Raw genomic sequence first — 25,138 nt, forward strand, 5'->3', positions numbered from 1 at the left:
CAGGGAAAAGGTTCTGAGACCTGGGAAAATGAATATGAAGTTGCTATCTTGTGGGTAAGAAGAGTCTCAGGCTGTTCTAAGTAGGAGGTTTCATGCTGTGGGCAGAATGCTGGCCCAGTTCAAGTCCAGCTGCCGATGTGTGACCCTTATGCCTGCAGAGGAGTGACCAACTGCTCGTGACCTAGGTGTAATGGGGATCCCTGTGCTGCTGCAGCCTCTGCTCCTTCATGGATTCCCACTCTCCTATCCCAAGGGTCCAGTGAGCATCAAACAAAGACTAGCCCAGAGGCCGGGCTTCAGCACACAGCAGGCCTAATGGTGCAATGGGTAACAGGAGAGAGGAGTGAGAATACAGGCAGCCCACAGTGGCGCTAACTTTTAGCATGTCTTAGTCATCTACCTTAAAAAAATTTAGCAGGAAGCAATGTGCCCTTCAGTCAAAGACACAACTTCAAATGGTTGTGGTACATCTAAAAACACTTTAAAATACTATGACCCTTGCTAAGGTCTAATGGACACAGTGAGCTGGGATCTAGGGTACACACAGTCACCTCTCAGTCTGCACAGCATCACACTGCAGGGCACAGAACGCAGGCACGCGGTGCCCATATACAAGATGCACTGAGCTTTCCATGGGCTCTGCCACCTCCCAGGCTCCTTCCTTCTCCTGGTTCAGCTCTTGGTAATGGGTGCCCCTCTGTGGACTGATCTAGGAGAGCTCACCCTGTCTGCTGCTCCCTCAAGCCATTAAGGACACACTGGCCTGCCGACCACTGCCTTATTCATTCATGCCCAGTCAGGCAAGAGGACAGAATTTTAAGTGTGACATTCACCAGTGCTGGGCCATCCAAAGCACCAACAAGGGAATTCCTGACGTAGAAACTAGACCTGATTTCCAACCAGATTACCTTCCCAAAGGTACACATTTCAATCAAAAGTTGTTCTCTGGGTGCGTACTGTTTAATTCTGTAGAAGACATTTTTTAAAAGAGCACACAGACCTAAAAATTCTAAGAGAGATTCTAAAAAACAGCCTTTGCTTCCTTTAGCAAGTGGAAACAGGCATTGCTTCTAGCAAAACACCCAACTGAAAAAAAAAAGACAAATTTCTACATAACAGCAATGTAAGGAAAAGACCTAACAACCATAATTAAAAGCCACAGAGATTCTGAAGAACTCTGACACAAAGACTTTTAATTTATCCTGTTAGTCTTCGAGGGTTTGCAAATCAGTGAGGTCCAAAGGCCATAACCACTGCAGTCAACAGACCGTTTAAAATGATTAGCACATCAGGCCCAGCAGGGCGGCGGCTCAGTCCTGTTAAAATTACAGTGCAGTGCCGAAGTCCCAACTCCAACCACATCACTTTTCGGTGATTACAGCTATGCAAAAAGTACGACAAAGTCACTATAATTGGAAATGGAAAAACTGCCAGCACCGTATTCACAGTTATACTTTACATGGATTGATAATGGGGGGAAAGGGAGGGCAAAACGGTGTTCTCTGTTCGGTTCCTCAGAAATACTGCACCCTAATTATCATCTTTGGCCTAGTCATTTAACAAGCATTATGTGCAAGGACTCAGAATGAAAGTTTTTAGAAATTAAGTTTTGCTGTATAGAAATAAATATAAAAGACAGATTCATTTTGGTCTCACCCTATTTAATATACTAAGTGAGAAATTTAGCATTACACACAGTCACAGTTTAATATGGTGCTTTGAATAGAGGCAGACGGGCCCAGAACGCCTTACCACATTGATTTTGTAAAACCTAACAAAAGCAATTATATTTTAAAGATTAAAAAGATCTTGTTTATTTCAAAAACAGAAAATATAAGGCAAACCTGGTGAATTATCTGAGCCACAGGAAGCTGGTCCGTATAATTGAGGGGTTCTGTTAGCTCTTCATCCTTTTGGCATTTGAGGTGACTGGGAAAAAAATGGAAAATACAAAAATTACATAAATGCTGAAACACATTAAATGCTGATATTAGAAAATACAAAGTTAAATATAACTTTAAATGCCATTTATTATTAAATTCAAATTTAACAAAACAAATGCTCAGAGTAAAATTCAGATTTTGTCAAACATCTCTGAAAGAATGCTAATAGCAGAGGATAAAATCTAGGTTCTTTGGACCATTCTTGCTGTCTTCTTCACATTCCTCTTGTCCTCTATGATGCCCAGCTCCTCTTCAAAGGCCCACATTAGTTACGTGTTGCAGCGTGTTTGTACCTCCAAGGCACCTAGAGACTACTGGACACCATGTCCCACCACATGCAACCCCAGCAGGACACTGTTATTAAAGAGAAAGGATTTTGTTTCAGAGGAGTCTCAGGGTCATTAGGGGCAAAGACAATTCAGTCTAATCTCCTCCTGGGCACAACTCGTCCAAGAGATGACAGGAGAAATGAAGAGAGCACTCCAGGACATCTGGTGGCTCCCCTGTGATGACATTTGGGGACACCATGGACAGGAGTCTAACTGGAGGGGCAGGCACATTTTTTACATTTTACATTTACAGGAAGGAAGAATCCAACAGACAGAGTGAATGGTCAATCCATTTCCATAGACTATAGAATTATGAGTGAGAGTGCAGATCCCACTGGATCTAATTACTACTGTTGACATCTGAGATTCCCCTACGGAAGACCTACAAGTGAAAACAAAAGCAATCTTCGATTAAGGGACTCTGCTCTCCAGTCTATGGTTCTATTTAAATGAAGGCTTTTCCTAGTGAAATATCAGATCCCGACATAAAACAGCAAACAAAGCATGGGGCCTTGGTTATCCCAAATAAAGACCATTCTGACCCTATTTCGCTATCCCACTTAATCGTGCTGAACATGCAGGAAGGCCCTCAATAGAGGGAAACCACTCTGACATGGCGATGCTTTTCCTTTTCAGTGAATCTTATTCAGGAGCCCTTCTCACAGTCTCTCCCTGCTGCTCGTCACCAATGACATCGGAGAAGGGGGTGACACTCTGGGGCCCATGTTCCTGTATTTCACTGCACTGCTGAGCCTGTTCTTCCACCCATCCTGGCTTCGGACCCAATGGGTCACCATGACTTTACTGTAATCAGTTTCACCAGGCCTCAATGATACCCAGCATCAAGCACAAGAGCCCAGAGAACCAAATGGGAACAAAAACTGTAAGCACAGAAACACAGAATCTGGAGTCAAGCAGATAACTCGCTTCTCCTCTCTCGCCCTCCGTCTACTGCTCTATGAATGGAGAAAGCTGGACTGGCCACGTGCACCTCCCCCTGCCCTTCTCCTAAGAACCTGCCTTCCCATAATCCTTCATTCTCAGGTAGAAAGCCTTAGCCAGGATTCTCTACCCTGAGGCCCCCAAAGTCCTAGGCACTTTTCTACAGATGATTTATGGTAAAAACAGACAAGGGTTACACAGGATACACTGGCATGGAGATTTTTGTCCACACTGATGAAATCATGGATCAAAGTAATTTATAAAACTGCAAATGGATTTAATAATATGGGCTGAGGGTGGAAGATGGCAGAGTAATGATTTATAATCAGCTTCACTTTATCCTGCAGTCCTTGGGAGCAGGGGAAGGGCAAGGCAGAGAAAGGTTAACTGAAGGGCTTAAACATTAGAGCATCGATTTCCTTTCTCTCCTCCTCTTCCTCTCTGCTGATGGTGAACAATGCTGAAACGGCCACAACAGCCGTCGGAAGAGTGGGGCTCCAATGTCCAGCCCTGATTTTAACCCCAAGCAAACACTTCACTTCTCTGGGGGTGGGGGAGTTTCCTCAGCTCAGTGGCCTCAAAGGTCCTGCCCACCACCCTAGGAACAAACGACGAGCCAAATCAATCTTCTAAGTCCTAGGCCTTTTTGCTGGGGGCTTGCTGATGAGGTACACGGAGTCAAGCGGGGGAAGTCCTGGGATATGCAGGGAAAGCCCAGCTGCAGCAACATCAGAGATGGTACTTGTGTGTGTCCCTACAGTCGTTAGTGATTTCTTCCACTCTAGCTCCTTGGAAAGAGAATCCCTCGTCTCCAGAACCCTGCATCCAGGAAGAAGAGACAGCACAGGAAAGGGAGGGCAGCTAGACAAGGGAGCCCTTTTCAGAAGCAACGGAAGAACAAGGGAGGAAAACAAAGAGTGGGTCTGGGGTCAGCCAGGGGGTAGATCAGGTGAGTCTGCCCTGAGTCATCAATTAGGACAAAGCAGGCCCAGGGTGATGGTTCAAAAGCTGGAGGAAACCGGGGCCTGGTCACAGGAGGTCTGGTGATCCAGAGAGACAGAGACAGAGACAGCACTGGGGCAGAACCAAATGGGGGGTGACTAAGTGAGGTCCCTTTACCTGGGCTGACAGCCCCAGGCAACTGCTGGAATAGAGAGGGAATTAAGTCACCAGGGAGGCCACACACTGATAAGCAAATACAATGAATGAATACACAAAGGTATCAAGGGAATTTCAGAAAATGGCCAAGATTGGGAAAGGCAGACTGGGTGAAAGTAGGAATCCCTAGAAGAGGTGAAACTCTCCTCCACCAGCTGGGTCTCAGCCAGCGACCCATCGGCACTTCTGCTCCCCCCATCTCCTTTATGAGCCCCAATGACAGCTGAAAGCTTCCACCTGCCCTCCCTCTGAAAGGGGTCTAATCTTGTGATGCTCACTAATCGCAGGCCTCCATTTTGTTTATTTGTCTTTCTAGCTACCCTCCAGACCTCTTTTCTTTGGCTGTCTTACAAATTCAAGGTTGCTATGGAAACGTGAGTCCTCCTCTCTCAAAGGCAGGCTCTAGAAGACCTGCACTGTTGGCGGTGGCCTGGGTGGCTCTTTGGTCTTGTCTTTTCTGAGGTCTGACTTTCTTATTAATTCCCTGGACAGAATGGGGTTCTTTGACGACATTGGTAACCCCTGCTTTTCAACACTTGGCATTCTGATGCTCCCTTCGTTTAGCGCTAGCAATCAACAGACTGAGGTCCCAGCCCTGGGCCGCACCTCGACACCGAGGATGTCTTGTTGCCCGTGGTAAAAACAGGCACCGATATTAGAAATGACTCGGAGGCCTCTTCCACAGGCACTGCCCTGAAAGTTCCAGGAAGTCCTGCCATGATGGGAAGGCTTGGCCCAACCCCAAAACGCGCAGAGATCAGAGGGGCAACCCACCAAAGGTGCCCGACGATGGTCCTGGATTGCCTCAGCAACGTCATTACCAAGACTGTTGACTACAATGTCTGAGGCTTTTTGGTCAGTTGACAGAATAATGAGGTCGGAACCCTTGAAGCATCAATGCTGGTCTTTTCTCTAGCAGGCTGTTCTCAGAATAACAGTGTGAAGAAAGCAACACTATCATTATCCTCATTTTACCGATGAGGAAAGATCGGTTCTGGGACAGCTAACAGGAACAAACCCTCCGACGAGCCCGACATCACACAGCTAGCCAGCGCCAGAATCGAGCTGGGAGCCAGGGGAGAGGATTTTAAAGAGACGACTGCCTACAGTTTCGGACACTGCAGAGATCGAGGGTGAACAGGCCAGGAAAAGTACACTGGGCCTGTCAATAAGGATAGACAATGACCCTGGAGAGAGCGGCCTCGGCGTCCTGAGGGGAGTGCAACCAGAAGGCCATTCGAATGAGGGAATGGTAAGAAAGCACGAGAAACAAGTGTAAACTACTCTCTCTAGGCCATGGAAGCAGACAGTGACATGAGGACGTGGCAGAGTCATGGGCAACTGGTCTGGGTGTATCTGTCTTGTTTGGCTTCAGGGTAGAGGGTCATGTTTGTAGGCTCAGCAGAGGGCCAGACACGGAAGTGAGGCAATGACTGAGGAAGCCAGGCTCCAGAGGAGATGGGACAGAGGTCCAGGTTAATGGGATGCCTGTGGGAGAAGCTACTGAGGGGCCTATCTGAGGAAAGCTGCCCATGACATGACCCTCTGGGGGCCGGGGGCTAATAGATTCTGGTGATTCAGGGGAACAGTATCATGGAATCTTCGATTTAGGGTTGGAATGCACCTGAGAGGTCATCTACTTCAGCCAGAGATAAAGAAGCCAAGGCCCTGGGAGCCTGGAACATGTTCACAGTCACTCAGCAAGCAACTTACAGAACCTGGATTTGGACCCCGGTCCTCAGACTCCAAAATCCTGCGTTCTGGACACCTCAGTTACATCATTTTACAGTTTACTATGCATCATGATCCCTATTTACTAGTTAAGGAACCTGCGACTCAGATGCCCACTACAACTGATGAATGCAGGAAAGGCTGGTAACTGGCAGAACTGACCTCTCTGAACAGGAGCACCTACATAGGTGACTCACGCTAAGAGAGGGGCAAGGCACACAGAGGTCCCAACTGTAATGCCAGGCTCTTATCACCCCATGATAAGAAGAAAAGAGAAAAGGAAGTGATGTGGACTTAAAAAGGATGTGAACTGGGGCTGGCCTCCCCCTTTAAGCACTGCAATCTTTCTCTCATTGTCTCCATTTTAAAATCTGACCCATCTCTCTTTTTCTTGGGGATCTCAATCTATCCACAACCCCCCAAGTGGGCAATATGTTTCTAAATAAATTGACCATTAGTAAACGCTAAGAAATAGAAAAAAAAATAATGAAAACTCAGTACTCCAGTTGCTAAAAGGAGACACACCTGAGGTTCCATCCCAAAGGGCTGGGATTCAATGCACTGTCCACTGGTGGCTGTCCCACTCCAAAGTCCCCGGGTGGAACCCAGAACTCCAGCATGGCAGCCTTCTTCCATTCAGTGCCAGTGCCATAGTCATACTTTGCATAAATCTTGGGTAACCGTTGAGAAGCAAACCTGGAAGGCTCAAAGCTGAGATGTCATCACGCTCAGGATGAGAGAAGCCAACCATTACCGTTCTATAAACAGGAAGACACTACACCAATCCAAGAGGCCTCAGGCAGCCATCCGAGCTCCTAAGTGAATGGCCTCAGTGGCGCAGGCAGCACAGTGATGGGCACAGAGGAGTCGACATCTCCAAGCTTGGCCTTCTTGGATCTTCGCTTGTGTCCAGAGCCTGCTTTCTGCCACATTCCTACGATTTCATGAGCCTTTGCAGCAGCACACCATTTCTACTTGGCTTGGGGAGAGCAGAAAATGAATTCCTGCGACCTGATCAACGTTAAGGGAACGAGAAGAACTTGCCATGAAAACAAGCACCATCCATCATAGGTGTACACTTGTGGGGAGATGGATCTCCACAAATGAAAAGTGCTCAGGGATGGCTTGATGTCCGCATGGAAGGAGCTCTGGGACTGATGCCGAAATACAACATGGGAAGGCAGAGTCGGGACCCGAAAAGACCCAGAGAGGCCAGAACCCTGATCTAGGCCGTGTTCTCAAAGGAAGCAGGGACCACAAAAGAGGCCTGTGATGCTGGACCAAGGCTCTCTGCTAGGGTTGGGTCAGGGCATGCTCCAGAGAGCACTGACACAGATTTCAGCCAAGTGTTTAACAGCACTGATGCTACTCTCATAGAAAAGACAGAGAGAAGTGGTCTGGGGTCAGACTGGCCTGAAAGGCTGGGTGCATGGAGGAGCCATCAATGGTTCAATGGCAGTTTAGAAGAGAAGTCTCCAGGGGTGTGCCTCAGTCCTGGGATGCCTTAACATCTGTATCAGTGGTTGGAAGTGGAGGGGCAGCTGATACTCTACACAATAAGCCCTGGAAGCTCCAAGAACACGGGGTCAAAGGTAAGAAGATGAAACTTAATAGAACCGAATCTGAAGACTTAGGTATGACCCAGGTCCACAAAAGCACCAGATCAGTATTCGGTGGGATCAGGTCGTGTGTAATAAAGATGAGATGGGGGTGGGGGTGGGGGTGGGGGATGTGAGCCTGGGGAAGTCTCAGAGAGGGGGACAAGATAAACTAGTTCACACATGTTCAGGTTATTCTGCAGAAGAGGGGTCTGCTTCATTCTCACTGGCTAGAGAAAGAAAGACCAATGGATGGCCGTGCAAAGAGGCGAATTCCGATGTAACTAAATGCAGTCTGGGCTTTCTAAAGGTCAGGCCCCTCCCAAAGCAGAGTGGGGCACCACGGGCTGAGAGGTCTGCTCCTCTGGGCTTCACCAAGAGGGACTCTTGGCTCATGGTGGCGGAGATGATGGCTTCAGGGGTCCCCTCCAGCGCTGACATTCCAGATGGAGCCCAGATCCCTCCACTGAACTCCTGCCCTGGAAGTTACCAGTGACCACCTTCTTTCAGTCCAACAGCCTTTTCTCATCCTTCTGAGCATCTCTGTAGCATCTGACACGGTGGACGACCCTCTCCTCCAGGACATTCACAACCGTGCCTCCTCTCCTTTTTCCTCGGACAGCTGCAGCCAAAGTCTCCGTCAGTGAGGGCTTCGTTTCCCATCAGCTGCTCTGCTGGGTTCAACTCTACAAAATCCTGCCCCCGTGGTGAGTGCCCCCACTTCATCTTCCTTCTGTGTGCCGTCTTCCCCATTAGACTGTAAGCTCCTTGAGAACAGGGACTGTCTTTTTTTTACTGGCATCTCTAGTGCTCAGCACAGTGCAGGCACTCAATGCTTACTGAGTCTCTGGGTCCTGGGCTCTCTACCCTCTGTCTGGGTGACCTCCTCAGTCCCCAAAGGCTCAATCACCATCCTTATGCAGATTCACCCTCAGTCTCCTGGGCTCTTGTCCCAAATCCCCAGTTGCCTCTTGACCAGTCTGAACTATGTGCCCAATGACTAATCTCAAACTTAACATGTTCCAAAGAGACCTCACTTTTCTTCCAGGCCCTTTGATATCCAGAGGGTGCCCATCCTTAACCTCACTCAGGCTTGAAGACTTAGAGGCCATCTCCCCCACACCATGTAACTGCTCACCAGGTAAGTCTCCATGACTGCCCACCTAAACAACACCTCTGCCAGCCCCTCTCTTTGCTTCCTGGGCCGCCACCTCGGTCAGGCCCTGGTACCTCTCACCTACCTTCATACAACGGTTTCCTAAATTAAATCTCCCAGGGCCAAGCCTCTCCTGTGTTGAACTCAATTCCCATAGAGATGTCAAAGTGGCATAATTAAAGCCCCAGTCAATGAGTATTATTCGTTGGCTCACAAAGCTCATGGGGATAAACCACTAAGACAGCCTCCGAAGCCCTTTAAAGCCTGGCTCTGACCTACCTCTCCAGGCTTGTCAGACCTGTTATTCACTCCACGGTCTGTCCAGGAGGGCCTTTTTACCATTCCTCATATGCATCAATTCATTCTTCTAGATCTGGGTCTTCACAATGGCTGGCCCTAGGCCTGGAATGCCCCCTCTGCTCATCCCGGCTTCTTGGACTTCTCAGTTTCCTTCAAAGCTCAACTCAGGCACCACCCCAAGAAGGAGGCCTCTTCTTAACGCCCCAGCGGCTGGCGGGTGGCAAATGCCCCCAAATTATCTCATTTGTTTTGTGTATGTCTGGATCTGTACCCATCTGTCTCAACCTACCTACCTCGATCTGCACACAGACACAAATAGACAGGCATGTGGTTTCCCCTAAATAACGTAAGCTCCTTGAGGCAAGGGGCTACTTAACCTTTGTCTTCCTATGCCCAGTGCCCAGCACAGACCCGCCACCACACAGGCTTCCCATGAATGCTCATGGCCCAATTGCAGAAGAACCATGCATGCTGTCTTCTACCATGGAGAAAGGGCACCATCTTGTGGGGCTTTAGGATATCACCATGAAGCTCCAGCAAAGCCACAATCAGGTTCATAACTACCAGGCTGGTGGTAGGAACAGTGGTCCTGGCCTCCAGGATGCCCACCCACTCCGGGCCCTGGCCAGTCCTTGCACCTCTATTTGTGCTCTCTGGCTCCATCACGATTTCTGACCCATCCCCAGTCCTCACTGCCCTATCTAGGACGCCCGGCCCTACTAGAAGGCAGGCTTCCTGAGGGCAATGACACAGTTTATATTTCTGTATTTTAAATATAATGAAATAGAAAATACTCTGAAATTTCCACCATCAGTGCCTGGCCAGCAGGAGGCCCTTTTTAGCAAATGTGTTATTATATCATGAGTGCCATGTTTGGATAAAATATAACAGAACAAAATGTTTCATATTTTGTTTTTTCACTCAATGATTCTTGATGCCCATTGACTTTGGTCTCCTCATCTGTAAAATGGATGGACCTCTCAGGCCCATCTGTGACTCTGTGACCCTACAGATAAGGCATCCATAAGTGTGTCTGTGGGCAGTCACTGAACAGGCCAGCCTCCTGACTCTCTGCTTATAAAAACGAACAGACCAGACAAGGAAAGTCCAGAAGCAAACAAAGACAACAGTCCAGCACTTAATAAATTCAAATTACTAAGCAAAGGACGCCCTATTTGACGAGAACTGTTAGAAAAACTGGAAAGCAGTTCAGTTTGTAGCAGCATCCAACAAAGCCAGCTCTGAATAGCAGTGCAGCCTACAGTCATATCATTTGGAAAATCAGAAAACAGATGGCAGTCCCTTTAGAATAATGATGATCACAAAAGTTAAAACCAACAACTTTGAGCATGTGAAATTTTAATAAAACAAATGCAGTCATAATTGGCAGAGAACCTACTGAATGGGGAAAAATCTACATCAAGTGTCCCAATCAGTTAACATTTATTAAGCACCAAAGGTGTCCTAGGCACTGCGCCGTGTGCCCGGCACAGAAAAGGTGGCAAAAGACAACCTCTCTGCTCAAGGGGCTCAGGTCAATCGAATCTCTGAAAAAGTCAGATATCAAAGAAAGAAGGGAAGTGACAAAAGCCCCAAGCCTCAGAGTCACTCCCCAGAAGGTAAGTGGGCAGAGGACACAACCAAGAATCAGCATCAGGGAAGGACTAAATGAAACTCGAAGTTCTAAATCACCAAGAGAAATGCACCCTCCTATCCACTCTCATGAGGCCCTGCCCTCCTGGCGGGCCTATAAAATGGTCATCCCTCTGAACTCCCAAGTACCCACTGATGGGCAAGTACTCCATGGAAGTAAATACAAAAGAAGGGCTTCCTGGAGACAACGCATACACTGGAGAAATATGTGACCAGGATGGGACAGGCCTTCACCATCAGAAACCATTCCAGCTGTCCCTGACACTCCCACCTGGGTGTTCAATAGCCGCCATCTCTGCTCTTCCTCATGAGCTGGAGGAATCCTTTTTTCCCTTTTTGTTTTTGTTTTTTTTACAAATTATTTATTTTTAGTTTTCAACATTCATTTCCACAAGATTTTGAGTTCCAAATTTTCACCCCATCTCTCCCCTCCCCCCACCCCAAGATGGCAAGCATTCTGATCACCCCTTCCTCTAGTCTGCCCTACTTTCTATCACCCCCTTCCCTCGGCCCCTTCCCCCTTACTTTCTTGTAGGGCAAGATAGATTTCTATACTCTACTGCCTGTATATCTTATTTCACAGTTGCATGTAAAAAAATTTTTAACGCTTGCTTTTAAAACTTTGAGTTCCAGAGGGCAGCTAGGTGGCACGATGAATAGAGCACCAGCCCTGGAGTAAGGAGGACCTGAATTCAAATCCGGCCTCAGACACTTAGCATTTATTAGCCATGCGACCTTGGGCAAGTCACTTAACCCCAACTGCCCTGCCTTCCCCCTCCAAAAAGCAAATAAATAATTTTTTTTTTAATTAAAACTGTGAGTTCCAAATTCTCACCCTTCTTCCCTCCCCACCCACCTTCACTGAGAATGCAAGCAATTCCATGTAGGTTACACATGTGTAGACATGCAAAACACTTCCATAATAGTCATGTTGCGAAAGACTATATTTCCCTCCATCCTATCCTGCCTCCCCCACTTATTCTATTTTTTCCTTTGTACCCGTCCCTTTTCAAAAGTGTTTGCTTCTGATTACCCCCACCCCCAATCTGCCCTCCCCTCTATCATTTCCCCTTACTTCCCTGTAGGGTAAGATACCCAACTGACTGTGTACGTTATTCCCTCCTTAAGCTAAATTCAATGAGAGTAAGGTTCACTCACCTCCTCCCTCTTCCTCTCCACTGTGAAATCTTTTTCTTGCCTCTTTTATGTAGGATAATTTAACCCATTCTCTCTCTCCCTTTCTCCCAATATATTCCTCTCTCACCCCTTAATTTTATTGTTTAGATATCCCTTCATATTCAACTCACCCTGTACCCTCTATCTATCTATATTTCTTCCAACTATCCAGATACTGAGAAAGGTCTCCTGAGTGATAAACATCATCTTTCCATGTAGGAACGTATGCAGTTCAACTTTAACAAGTCCCTTATGTTTCTCTTTCCTGTTTACCATTTCATGCTTCTCTAGATTCCGGTATTTAAAAGTCAAATTTTCTGTTCAGCTCTGGTTTTTTCAGCAAGAATGCTTGAAAGTCCTCTATTTCATTGAATATTCATTTTTTCCCAAAGGATATACTCAGTTTTGCTGGGTAGGTGATTCTTGGTTTTAATCCTAGCTCCTCTGACCTCCTGAATATCATATTCCAAGCCCTCTGATCCATTAATGTGGAAGCTGCTAGATCTTGCATTATCCTGATTGTGTTTCCACAATACTCTAATTGTTTCTTCCTGACTGCTTGTAATATTTTCTCCTTGACCTGAGAACTCTGGAATTTGGCTACAATATTCTTAGAAGTTTTCTTTTTGGGATCTCTTTCAAGAGGTAATTGGTGGGTTCTTAAACTTTCTTTTTTACCCTCTGGTTCTGGAATATCAGGCAGTTTTCATTGATAATTTCTTGAAAGATAATGTCTAGGCTCTTTTTTTTATCATGACTTTCTAGTAGTCCAATAATTTTTAAATTATCTCTCCTGGATCTATTTTACATGTCAGTAGTTTTTCCAATGAGATATTTTACATTGTCCTCTATTTTTGCATTCTTTTGGATCTATTTTATACTTTCTTGATTTCTCATAAAGTCATTAGCTTCCATTTGCTCCATTCTAATTTTGAAGGTATTATTTTCTTCAATGAGCTTTTGGACCTCCTTTTCCATCTGGCCAAGTTTGCTTTTTAAGGCATTCTTCTCCTCACTGGACCTCTTTTTGGACCTCTTTTGCCATTTGGATTAGTCTTTTTTTGAGGTGTTATTTTCTTCAGTATTTTGGGGGCTCTCCTTTAGCAGGCTGTTCACGTGTTTTTCATTATTTTCTTGCATTACATTTCTCTTCCCAATTTTTCCTCTACTTCTCTTACTTGATTTTCAGAATCCTTTTTGAGTTCCTCCATGGCCTGTGACCAGTTCTTATTTTTCTCGGAGGCTTTTGATGCAGGAGCTTTGAGTTTGTCATTTTCTTCTGGTCTATGTTTTGATCTTCTTTGTCACCAAAGTGAGATTCTATAGTCTGACTCTTTTTACGCTGTTTGCTCACCCTCCCAGCCAAATACTTGGCTCTCTAATTTCCTGTCAAGGCAGGGCTCTGCTTCCAGTGGGGGTAGGGGTGAATGTATTGTGCCAAACTTGAGAGGTTTTGTGCAGCTGTTTTCAGAGATGCTTCTAGGGTCCTGTAAATGTTCAGAAGAGAGGTCTTTACTCCTCTCCTGGCTTGCGCTCTGGTCTGTGAGTGACCCCAAGCACTCTTTTCTGCATTGGAATTGTGAGCAGGACTCTGTCCCCACTGCTGACACAAGCTCCACCATGCCAGCACTCCTCCTCACCCCAGATCCAAGTAGGGCAAAGAAAAAGAATCCTGCCTTGGCCAAGAGTTCCCTGCAATACCCCTCTGATCAGCCCCTTGATCCCCTACCATCTGTAGGCCTGGAGCTCCAGAAGCAGCTCTCCCGCCATCCGGGGCTGGGGCTGAACCACGCTCCTCTTTCACCCAGGTCCCACAGAGTTTTCCCACTGAATTTCTATGCTGTCTTTGCCAGTGATTCAGTGCCCGGAGGCCTGGCATACTCCGGCTCCATCTGTGCCCTGCACATCCCATGCCAGACTGCGCTCCACTCCCAGACCGGTGTGACAGACCCCTCCTGTCAGTGCTGCAGGTTATCTTGGGCTGGAGATTCTGTAGCTCCAGAATTTGTTTGGTCATTTTTTCGATGTGTTTGGAGGGGTTTGGGGAAGAGCTCAAGAAAGTCCTGCTTTCACTCCACCATCTTGGTTCCACCCCCGAGCTGGAGGAATCCTCATCCAACTTATCCAACCTCCCCAGAGCCTCTGGCCAGAGTCAGGAAGGCCTTGGATTCCTCACAAGTAGACTCTCCAATTCTCTCCCCAAAGAAGCCATCCCACACCTTCCCTAGCTTTCTGGGCTCTCCCACTCTCTCGCGTCCCAGAACCTGCCTGTTACTTTACTGGAAAACTAAAATTCATTCTAGGGAGCTCCATCTTCTTCCATCCCCTTCATCTCAAAATCTCCCAGAATCCTCCACTCTCTCCTCCTTTCTCCAGGCCTCTTTTCCAAAGAGGACGTCCATGGCCTCGCCAAGGCTACCTCCGTGTGTACACCTGATCCCGTTCCCTCTTCTCATCTTCTGTCTTTTACTAGCCTAGCTATCATCTTAGTAGTAACTCAGGATTGGGACCCCTCCTCAACTTGTCAGCCCCAGTCGTCCTTGGTTCTCACCCCCCATTCTTCAATACCCTCTACCCTTCACCCCTCCACTCCTCATCCTCCGTGGGCGGGACAGACACTTCTTGTTTCCTATTTGCCTGCTCTCCACTAAAACTTCTCAGACTTCTCCCCATGGCCCCGTGGCCCCACCCCTTCTCAGCCGCCTTTTGTGTGTCTCCCCCACTAGACTGTCAGTAACTCGAGGAGTGGGGCTGTCTGTCTTTCAGGGGCATTTCCATCCCCAGTGCTTAGCACTGAGCCCGGCAAAGAGAACCTGCTCAGTGACCGTGAGCAGGCCGTGAGGTCCATTCTTCTTCAGCACAGATCTGGCCCTCTGACTCACTTCCTCAAGCAGGCTCTGAAAGCTGAATACGAGCTGGCCCAATATACGTTTCTGGTCTCAGTGGATACTGCTCTCCTCACAACACTCCACTCTTCTGCACGGGCTGTCTCCCAGGCCTAGGATGCCCTCCCTCCTCACTTCTGCCTTACAGTCTGCTCCCTTATTCTACGGCGAAGCTCAGGCACCGTCCTCAGCATGAAGCCTTTTGTGACACCCCTTCTCCCCAAATGCCCCCAACTGAACGACCTGCTGCATGTATCCACACACATGTAATGCACAAGTACAGGTGCTAACTTTAGTCATGCTGTATTATTTTATATGTATTTATTATCTTCTCCCCACCCCCCACCTAACACAATGCCCCGTAGGCAGTAAGTAAAATCTAAATCAGATGAGTTGAAAGACAGAAGTTCTGTATGAACTGATAAAAAGTGGGGGAAAAAAAAAGCAGACCCAGGAGAGCAATACACCAAGTGACGATGAGAGTGCAGATCGAGTCAGCATTGAAAGGCTCCTGGAATGTAGTGGAATTCCATGAACTATCTGGTGCCAGCTCCTGCAGGGGCCCATGCGACACCCTTCTCCTTCCTCAGCAGAGACGGGGAGGGGGAGGGCCCTATAGAGTCACAGCTTTACAGACACTGGCAGAAATGGCCCCTTTTCCTTTCTGCCACCGGTGGGTTCCACCCAGGTGTTTTGGAAGGTGGGGGGAACATTCCAGGTGCAAGGAAAGGGGGGCATAAACAGTCTTTGTGCTTCCCAGGGGACCAGCTCTTTGCTGACTTCTCAGTTTCCCAGCAGAGGTGCTGGCTCTGATTTATACCATGCCCATTTCCAAGGGAAAAAGAGAAACCAATACATGGCCAAGTCCAACCCGAAGGCCCCCGGGGCCCTCACAAGCTGGTGGAAGAGCCCAAGTTCCGCTAGCCCCTCCAAGGCTCAGGCCAAGCCGAGGCCACAGAGCACCCATCAGAACGCTGGCCACAGGCCAAAGAATCAGTCTTTTTAACCACAGTGACTTTCAAAGATTTCTCTCTAAAAGGAGAGTTGGTGGATGAAATATCTACACCAGAAAGAGCGAAACATTTTAATGTACTAAAAATAAATTAATCAATAAAATGACACCAAACACACCTTCATGTTTCTTTTATGATTCAAAAGGTATCCTAGGGCCTTGGAATGCATCAGGGTCACTAAGAACATGCATAATTACTATTTCTAAATTTAGTTAATTCAATTTAAATTTTAAATTAATTTTAATTAAATCACAAAGAGCTGTCCAATTAATGAACTGCCAGGCCACAGTTGCTACAGCAGTCTGCTTAAAGTTACAACTGTACTTGGTAACAACCCGGTCTTGCACGGTTAAAATGCTAATGACCCTGCTCCTGACAGGAGAGACCAGAACTGAAGAGAGCTCAACTACCCTGGGCTTTCCTGCTCTAATTCAGTCTTCACTGTTACTTCAGGCTTGCCGGACTCTGCATGGCCCCCTCTGGGTTTTTAGACAGATACTGGAGGCATTGCCATTTCCTTCTCCAGTTCACTTCAGAGAGGAGGAAACTAGGGGTGAAGTGACTTGTCCAGGGTCCCACAGCTAGGCCTTGTCTGAATGGGGGAGATGAGTCTTCTGTGCTCACTGCGCCTCCTAAGCACCCTACTTCACCCCTCACTTAGCGCCAAGAGCCCTGGGCCAGCCCCAGAGGAGACAAACACCGGACACGCTCTTACCACATCAAATCCATACTTACACAGAGAACTGTGCTTCTACCCTGACTGCTCCCTGGAGGAGCTGGACTAAAAACACTGGCTCTGACTAATTCATCTTAAAATGTTAAGAGGGTTTTGCCCATTCACATGAAGGATCATCCTGCCTTTGGCCAATGCAGCCTCTTAAGGTAGTCAAAGTTATCATTAAAAATGAAAAGATCTGAATTTTCTTACATTAAATGCCCTTTGCACAAACAAAATCAATGCAAATAGCATGAAAAGAGGAAAAAGCCTTGAATCAGATTTCTGATGAAATCTAATGTTCTAAGCGCAGAAGGAATTGACACAGACCTGCAGGGTGCACAAGTATCCACCAAGGGACAGAAGACATGCAGATGTTCCAGAACCACACAGAAAAGTGTTTTCACTCACTCACAAAATAAATGCACCATAAAATGCATAAATGCACCATCTGAAACTCCTTCCCACACACAGAAAATTATCACATATGATAAAATATGGAAACAAGGAATATTAAAGGGGCTATGGGGAGAGGTAAACGGATATGTTTTTAATAGAGATGTGAATCAGGCCAAGTATTCCAGAAAACAATCTGCAATAAGGTAAGAAAAGTCACTGATCTTTTATGCACAGTGACCCCACTGCTGAGCCTATGTTCTGCAGAGGTCAATGACACAGAGAGACTGGAAACAAAGTGAGTGCCCATCAATTAGGGGAGAACTGAACATGGAGGTCATGAAATATCACTGCATTGTGAGAGGAATCCATAAAACAATGGTAAGACTTGGGGAAAGGATAGTGCCAAGAGGCAAAGACAGACAGGACAACAGCACGAGTGGGCAGAAGAACTGGAGGAAGTGGAACCGTTCTAGAGAATGAAAGACAAAGCTGGGCCAACGGCACCCGTGTAAGACGCGGCCTTTCTTTGTTACAATGGAGAGTCTGTGCACGCGGCCCGTTAGGAAATGGGCACTATTGCTTAAGATGTCAGCCATGATTAGATGGAGAAAAAACCAGACAGTGAGACAGAGACAGAGACAGAGAGACAGACAGTGAGACACAGAGGGATTTAGAGAAAGCAGTTGTCCTAGGTAGAAAAAATAAGTCACACCAAACTGACCCAACTTCCTTTTTGGAAGCAGCTTTGGAGCAGGTAAGGAGAAGGGCACAGACGCTGTCCAATGTGCCAAGTGTCCAGCTTCACCCAGCGGATCCAGGAGCAGGGTCACTGCAAACTCCCTGGGTAAGCCTCAGACCCCAGGCCCTGAAGCACGCAGGAAGGATGGAGAACAGTCTTCCTCTCTCCAACATACAAACATCCATTCCTTTTACCCCTGGACTCTGGACCTCCCCCATATACCTGCTTGTTTTTCATATTTAAACGTCTCCTCACAGGAGCCTTTGGAACAAGATGCAGACCTGAGCTAGATGACAGCCCTTAGTGGGCTTCGTAGCGATGTGAATGACGACAACACAACATCTGGAAGAGCTCTCCTGAGGTGCCACAAAACCACACTTCTGGCGGCCAGTCAGCAAACCTTTATTGTGCATCTACTGTGTGCCAAGAGTTCTGTGAGTGCTGGAATATGACAAAGAAAAGCAGTCCATGCTCTCACTGAAGCTGGGGGAGGAAGAGAAGCACCCCAGCCGGGACTCATTGAGTCCCATCCAGAGGAAATGAAAAGATGGCCCACCTGGGAGCCCTCATTCAACAGAGGCTGAGGGTGGCCTTCTTCGCTCCATGAACCACACAGTTCTGTAAACCCAACCGACTTTACTCAGTGACAAATTCTAATTTCAGAAACATCAGCCTTCGTTTCTGACTAATCCTTGGTTGACAGTTATTCCCAATATCTTGACGTTGCGGAAAATGTCTTCGGTCTTTGTGGCTTTCCTATCTTGTCAGAGAAGTAAGATTTAATCAAACCAGGAAAATGACCCTTGAAAGGAATTCTCTCCTCTGATGAAAAATGTAAATGATCATCTTTCTCCCCGCACCTCGCTCTTCCCCTTAAAAATGATCTATTTTGTCAATTAAAATCTAGTGTCCTGGGCTCTCCTAAAGCAGACACACGTATTGGCACAGAACAAAACACTTTGCCTGTTTTTTTTTAAAGCACAGACAATATACAGAACCAAGGATCTTTTTCTCTGGTTGAGAATATTCAGAAACACATCTTCTAGTTGGCCTCCAGCCAGCACCTCCATCTATCATCCTTCTTCCAAAGGAACTGCTCCAACTGTCCAGATGTTTAACATTACTAACACCTTCTGGCCAAAATGGTCTTTCCAGATGTTTCTAGGGCCTGCTCAAGGATGTTGGCCTGAATGGAGTGCCACCATCTTCATGTTTGCTAGAGGTCTGAACGGATTCCAACTGCTAGCTCAACAAAGTTCTAATTCAAAGCTAGAAACTCCGAATCCTCCATCCAATTAAAGTTCACTCACTCTTTCAGGATGCTGTGGTACCACCAGTCCAGTACGCCATTGGCATCAAGGAACATCAGAAAGCCCAAGAGGCCATCTTGTCTCATATATGGCACAAGAAATGAGCCCTTGCTGGCACATTGCATACAGTCCCATTCCTAGTCACAATACCATGTTAACATCTGGTTTCATAACATTAACTCTTCTGAAAAAGGGACTATGTGGGACCTTTGCTTTCGTGAAAGAGAACTCAAACTCACTTTGTCTTCAGAATGTTGACATCTCCTTGAAATGAGCAATGCCTTGGCATATTCTCAACATGCAACACTTGAGAGTCATGGCCTTTGTCATCAAAGTCTCTGAAAATCTCTTTCCACAATTTTTAGGATGGCACTGAATTACTACTATGATCAGAACTCCATTCGTATGCTTTCGTACACACTGTGTTCATTTTTAAAGTCACTGTCAACTATGAGTAATGCTATATAGGTAACAGACTTAAAGAAAAGCTTCCCAGTTGCCTCTGAAATTATTCAATTGCTCAAATTAATACAAAAAAAATTCAGTAACTATTCAAGTGACAAAATCATGAATTATCCAATGTTTGATATTTGATATTTTATAAATCAAGTGAATCAAAACAATTGCTTATTCAATGAAATCTATAAATAAATGTAACTGAAGCTAAATTTAGGAACGTCAGTATGATGCCAATGGCCAAAGGCCTAGCTGCTGAAGACAAGGCTACTTGCAAGGTGGACAGTATTTACTTTGGAAAAGTAGTTTAGCATTTAGAAAGCTAAAAAATCTGTCCACTGTTTCAGTGAAACTGTTGGACTGTCCACTGATTCGTGGCCCCACTTTCCGATGTATTTCCACCAATATGCCGTCGTGTTTGGTGAGAGATACTCCACCATGCTCTCACAAGCCCCTCTCTTGGAATCAGGCAAGTCAAGAGGGACCTTGAATTTACAATGGGCCATCTGCATCAGCTAGCCCTGGAACTGCACTGCCCCTGGAGGCCACTGTTAGGCTGCAGCTTCACAGAACTAGGAGGGTTCTTTCCACCAAGGAGAGTTTTTGAATGGAAGGAGTCTCATTTTTACTATGGAACAGGGACAGATGGAGGGACCTCCCTGAGAAGGAATTCTCTGCAATTCAAGTTCCAGAGAGCTGCCTGGAGCCTCAAGGTTTTCTGCGACTTGCAGCAAATTCCACCACTCTCCTTGTCAGCCAAGTCTTTCCAGACGCCCAGGACTGCCGGTTTGGTCTTCTGTGGTCCAACAGGGCACACCCAACCCCTCCTCCACATGCCAGCCCCTCAAATGAACAGTTCTCATGTCTTCCCCAGGCTTCTCTTTTGCAGGCTGTTTGCCATGAACTCGGGTCTGTCACCATCTCAGCTGCCCTCCTTGGGACATTCTCCAGCTAAACATGTCTTTCAGATGAGATTAGCTTCTCAGCACAGTGCCTAGCCAGGGAAGGTGTTGTATAAATGCTAATGGACCCCTTTTTCCTTCCCTTCTCCTTCCTAAGCTGTGGTACTGAACTGAATGCGATATCCAGAGGAGTCTGGACTAAGGTCAAGTGTCATGGGATCATCTCCACGCCATGCCTGGAAGCCACGTCCCCCCTAACGCTATCCCAAGAGGGAATGGGCTTTCTGGAAGCAACAATATGCTGCTGACTCACTGGGAGCCTGTGGTCCGCTAAGAACTCCAGATACTTCCCCAACACCTACTGTGTATCCATGCCTTCAACATTTTCTGCTGGTGAAGCTGACTTTTTATCTCCAAGTGCAAGAACTGACATCTTTCTACTGAACTTCATTTCACTGCACATGGTCCAATACCATGCGGTAGGTCCGTGATCTTCTTGGACCCTGGTTCTTTTGTCCAGCGTCCCATCACCTCTGGCCAAGTGACTGAGAGAAATGCAGGATGGCACAGGAGAGAGCCCTGGGGTACTCCACGAGACACTGTTTCACACTGACCCTGAACCAGAAATACCTACTCTCTGACATCCCTTCATCATCATAGTCATGAATGCATCTAATTCCCTTACTATCTAGTCCTGCCTCTCCACTGTCTTCCAAAGAGTCAAGGAAAGCCAAACCAACAGCTCCCCTGCAATCCGGGTAAACACAGCATTAATCCTGTCAAAAAGGGAGATGAGATGAGTTAGTCTGGCATGACCCCCTCTCAGAGAAGCCGCCATGCTGCCTCTTTGGAATCACCTTTTCCCTTCACAGATTTCTGCCAAACTTCTCTTTAATAACTCTTCCTAGAGTTCTGCCAAGAGGTGAAAGAAAACCCATGGGCCCATAGTTGGCAAACTGTTCTACTCCCTTTCCTGAAAATCAGGGGGACTCCTCTAACCTTGAGGTGCCTCTCCCACATCCCATGAGGGGTCATCAAGGAGACTGAAAAAAGTCCTGCAAGTTCCAAAACAAAGAGCCTAGTAATCTACAGCAAGATCAGAACCAAGGACAAGAAATCTGTCACCTGACTGAGGTAGGGCAGGCCCTGGGGAGCAGCTCCTTCTCCAGGCTGAAGCTTCCTCCTGTCATTTTTATGGAGAATCTTTCCTAGGGATTCTACCTGTGAGTGAGGTTCATCTTCACGAGTGTCCACTGTTAAACAGAAACATGTAGAACATGGCAGATAACATCAACAGTTCTGAAAAGTGAGTCAATGAGGAGTGTAGAATATTTTTTCCCCTTCCTTTTTCTTTTTAAAAAAATTTCTCATTATAAGGGATGGCTCTCTAGGAGAGAAGTAGAGATATATAAGGGACATCGAGGTGATTAAAAAATACTGATAAAAACACCTTTTTTTGAAAAAACCAAACTGTTTGATTTGAACAGGAGCTGTTAAAACAAGATCTCCCTCTCGCTGGGCTCCTGTCTGGCTTTGAGGTGATCACAGACCAGAAGAAGGCAGCTACCTCTTCACCTCAATCCCAAGAAGACCATGTGGGGTCTCCTTCCTCCACTACTACACATTAACGCGCACAACACTAAAAAGAAGCCAGCCAATCCCTACAGCTCTCAGGAACTCAATCATTTATTTACTGTGAACTTAAAGGATTATTCAATAACACTTAAATTTAAAATGACTTATCTCAAGCTTAGTAAATGTTTACAACATCCAGTCAAGCATTTATTAAGCACTTAAGTGCCTGGCTAAGTACTGAGGATACAGTCCCTGCCCTCAAGCAGCTCCCAATCCAAAGAGGGAGACAACAAGCAAACAAATGTATGCAAACAAGAAGACTCCCTGGACAAGAGGGGATTTCAGTGAGACTGGAAGGAAGCCAGGGAGGTCAGTGGTCAGAGCAGAGGAGGGCGAGCACTTAGGCACGGAGGACAGCCAGGGGGCCAGGGACGTCTCAGAGAGAGGTGTAAGAAGACCTGTCATGACAGGTTTTGCCTCCAAACGTATCTGACCCTGGACCTAGAGGAGCTAGGCGATGCAGTGTATAGAGGGTGGGGCCTGGAGTTGGGAGGACCCGAGTTGAAATCCAGTCTCAGCCTCTGTTTGCCTCAGTTTCTTCATCAGTAAAATGGGCTGGAAATGGAAATGGCCAACCACTCTATTAGCTTTGCCAAGAAAACCTCCAATAGGGTCATGGAGAATGACACATGACTATAACCCTCAGCCACAAACTCGCCAGGGCGAGGCGGGTGCGGCTGACCTGAGATGAAGTGACCAGACTCCAGCAGTGCTCAGACGTCTCTCACCCTCATGACGAAGCTCAGAACCTCCAGCACGGGGGGCTCCGGCCTCCATTCCAGGAGGCCTGGTCCTGACACAATTCCTTTCATTAAAATCCATGAATACCCAAGAAGCTTTAAGAGTCATAACCAAAGCAGTTAAGGCTAATTATGGTAAAAAGAAGGTCTTTACCTTTTTACATTGATCACAAGATGAAATTCATAAGCTCAGATTCTAACCTTCCAATGTGATCTTTAAAAACTGTGGGAGATGGGGCAGAGTCAAGATGGCAGAAGCAGGACCTCCCCGCTGCTCCGGCTTCCACCTTCTCCAATCCATGTAAAAAGGGGACTCTGAACAAACTTGGGAGCTGCAGAACCCACAAAATGACACAGAAAAGCTAACCTCCAGCTGAGGACAGCCCAGCAGGCCGGCAGGAATCGGCCAGCACAGCGCTCTGAGAGCCGATCCCAGCCTCACACCTAGGCTTTAGCCCCAGGGAAGGCCTGACCAGCCCCAGGGGGAGGGACTCCAGATCAAGCTGTGGCTGTTTCCAGAATTATCAACACACAGATGCGGAGGACAAAGTGAGAGGTCAGTGCAATCTGGACTTTGGGACCCAGTAAGCAGGAGTGCCTGGCTTTTGCCCCTCAGGCAAGAAGCCTCTGAGGCCCCGGCACAGCCAGCCAGCGCCATGTGGCAGCTTCAGCTCCTGGCCTGCACAGTGTAGGGGGACCAAGCACCAGTCTGAGGGGTAATCGCTCTTGCTTTTAACCTGCTTGGATCTGGATTGCAGTCTAGGGTGGAGGTCCTGGGGTGTGTGACCAGCTTGCCAGAGCATGTGGAGACCTCAGAGAGGGCACCCATCTAATACCTCCGGCAGCTGAGAAAACCCCAGCGTTTGGGACGAAAGCTCCCCTGTCTGGTGGCAGAGTTCTACTGTGGCAAAAAGCCCAGGGGTCAAGTAATTGAGTGGCAAAATGAGCAGGCAAAAGAAACAAAGCAGACAGAAGATTTCAACAATACACTCCTATTTTGAGAACAAAAAGGAGCAAAGCATGGAACGGGAGGAAGACAGTGAAGTCATAATTCCTGCACCAAAAGCTTCAAAGGAAAATACAAGCTGGTTACAGGGCATAGAGGACCTTAAGAAGCAGATAAGAGAAGTGGAGGAAAAACTGGGAAGAGAAATGAGAACAATGCAAGAAAATTATGAAATGAGAGTCAACAGACTGACTGAGGAAAATAACACTTTAAAAAACAGACTAACTCAAATGGCAAAAGAGGCTCAAAAAGGCAATGAGGAGAAGAATGCCTTAAAAAGCTGAATTTGTCAGATGCAAAAAGAATCTCAAAAGCTCACTGAGGAGAATCATTGCTTCAGAATTAGATTGGAGCAAATGGAAGCTAATGACTTTATGAGAAATCAAGATGCTGTTAAACAGATCCAAACAAATGAAAGAATAGAAGGCAATGTGAAATATCTCATGGGAAAAACCACTGACCTGGAAAATAGATCCAGGAGAGATAATTTAAAAATTATTGGACTACCTGAAAGCAATGATCAAAAAAAGGAACCTAGAAATCATCCTCCAGGAAGTTCTCCAAGAAAACTGTCCTGATGTTTTAGAAGCAGAGGGCAAAATAGAGGTTGAAAGAATCCACCGATCACCTCCTGAAAAAGATCCCAAAAAGAAAACTCTTAGGAATATTATAGCCAGGTTCTGGAATTCCCAGATCAAGGAGAGAATATTACAAGCAGCCAGGAAGAAACAATTTGAATATTGTGTAAACACAGTCAGGATAACCCAGGATCTGGCAGCTTCTACACTGAGGGATCGAAGGGCCTGGAATATGATATTCCGGAGGTCAAAGGAGCTGGGATTAAAACCAAGAATCACCTACCCAGCAAAATTGAGTATCATGTTTCAGGGGAAAATAAGGTCATTCAATGGAACAGAGGACTTTCAAGCATTCTCAATGAAAAAACCAGAGTTGAATAGAAAATCTGACACTCAGATACAAGAAGCAAGAGAAGCCTGAGAAGGTAAACAGGGAAAAGAAATAATAAGCCACTGATCAAAGGTGAACTATTAACATTCCTACATGGAAAAACAATAATTGTAACTTATGAAACTTTTCTCAGTATGAAAATAGTTGAAGGGAATAGAAATGTATATGTGTGTGTGTCTATATGTGAGGGTATATGGGCATATGAATACATATGTGAATGTGTGTATATATGATTACAGATTATACATAGATGGAGGGCACAGGACCAATTTAACAGGAAGGGATGATACTTAAAAGGTGAAATTAAGGGGTGAGAGAGGAATATAATGAGAGGAGATGGGGAGAGACAGAATGGGGTAAACTATCTCATATAGAAGAGGCAA

At 46.5% G+C, this 25,138-nt stretch overlaps 1 protein-coding gene across 2 annotated transcripts in view; it reads right to left on the bottom strand.

Moving 5' to 3' along the window:
* Positions 1-25,138, bottom strand: part of PIGK (phosphatidylinositol glycan anchor biosynthesis class K) — an 80,108-nt gene that overhangs the window by 16,174 nt on the left and 38,796 nt on the right. For both annotated transcript variants that reach the window (XR_011171119.1, XM_069102220.1), the window contains exon 10: positions 1,845-1,929. Coding sequence is in view for 1 of the 2 variants with exons in the window: in XM_069102220.1 (XP_068958321.1) it covers positions 1,845-1,929 (85 nt within the window). In the remaining variant the exon portion in view is untranslated. The remainder of the gene's footprint in view (positions 1-1,844; positions 1,930-25,138) is intronic.

This window comes from Petaurus breviceps, unplaced genomic scaffold, assembly GCF_028583685.1.
Source record: "Petaurus breviceps papuanus isolate PSGF00001 unplaced genomic scaffold, PetGlider_PUasm1.0 545, whole genome shotgun sequence".
Lineage (NCBI taxonomy): Eukaryota > Metazoa > Chordata > Mammalia > Diprotodontia > Petauridae > Petaurus > Petaurus breviceps.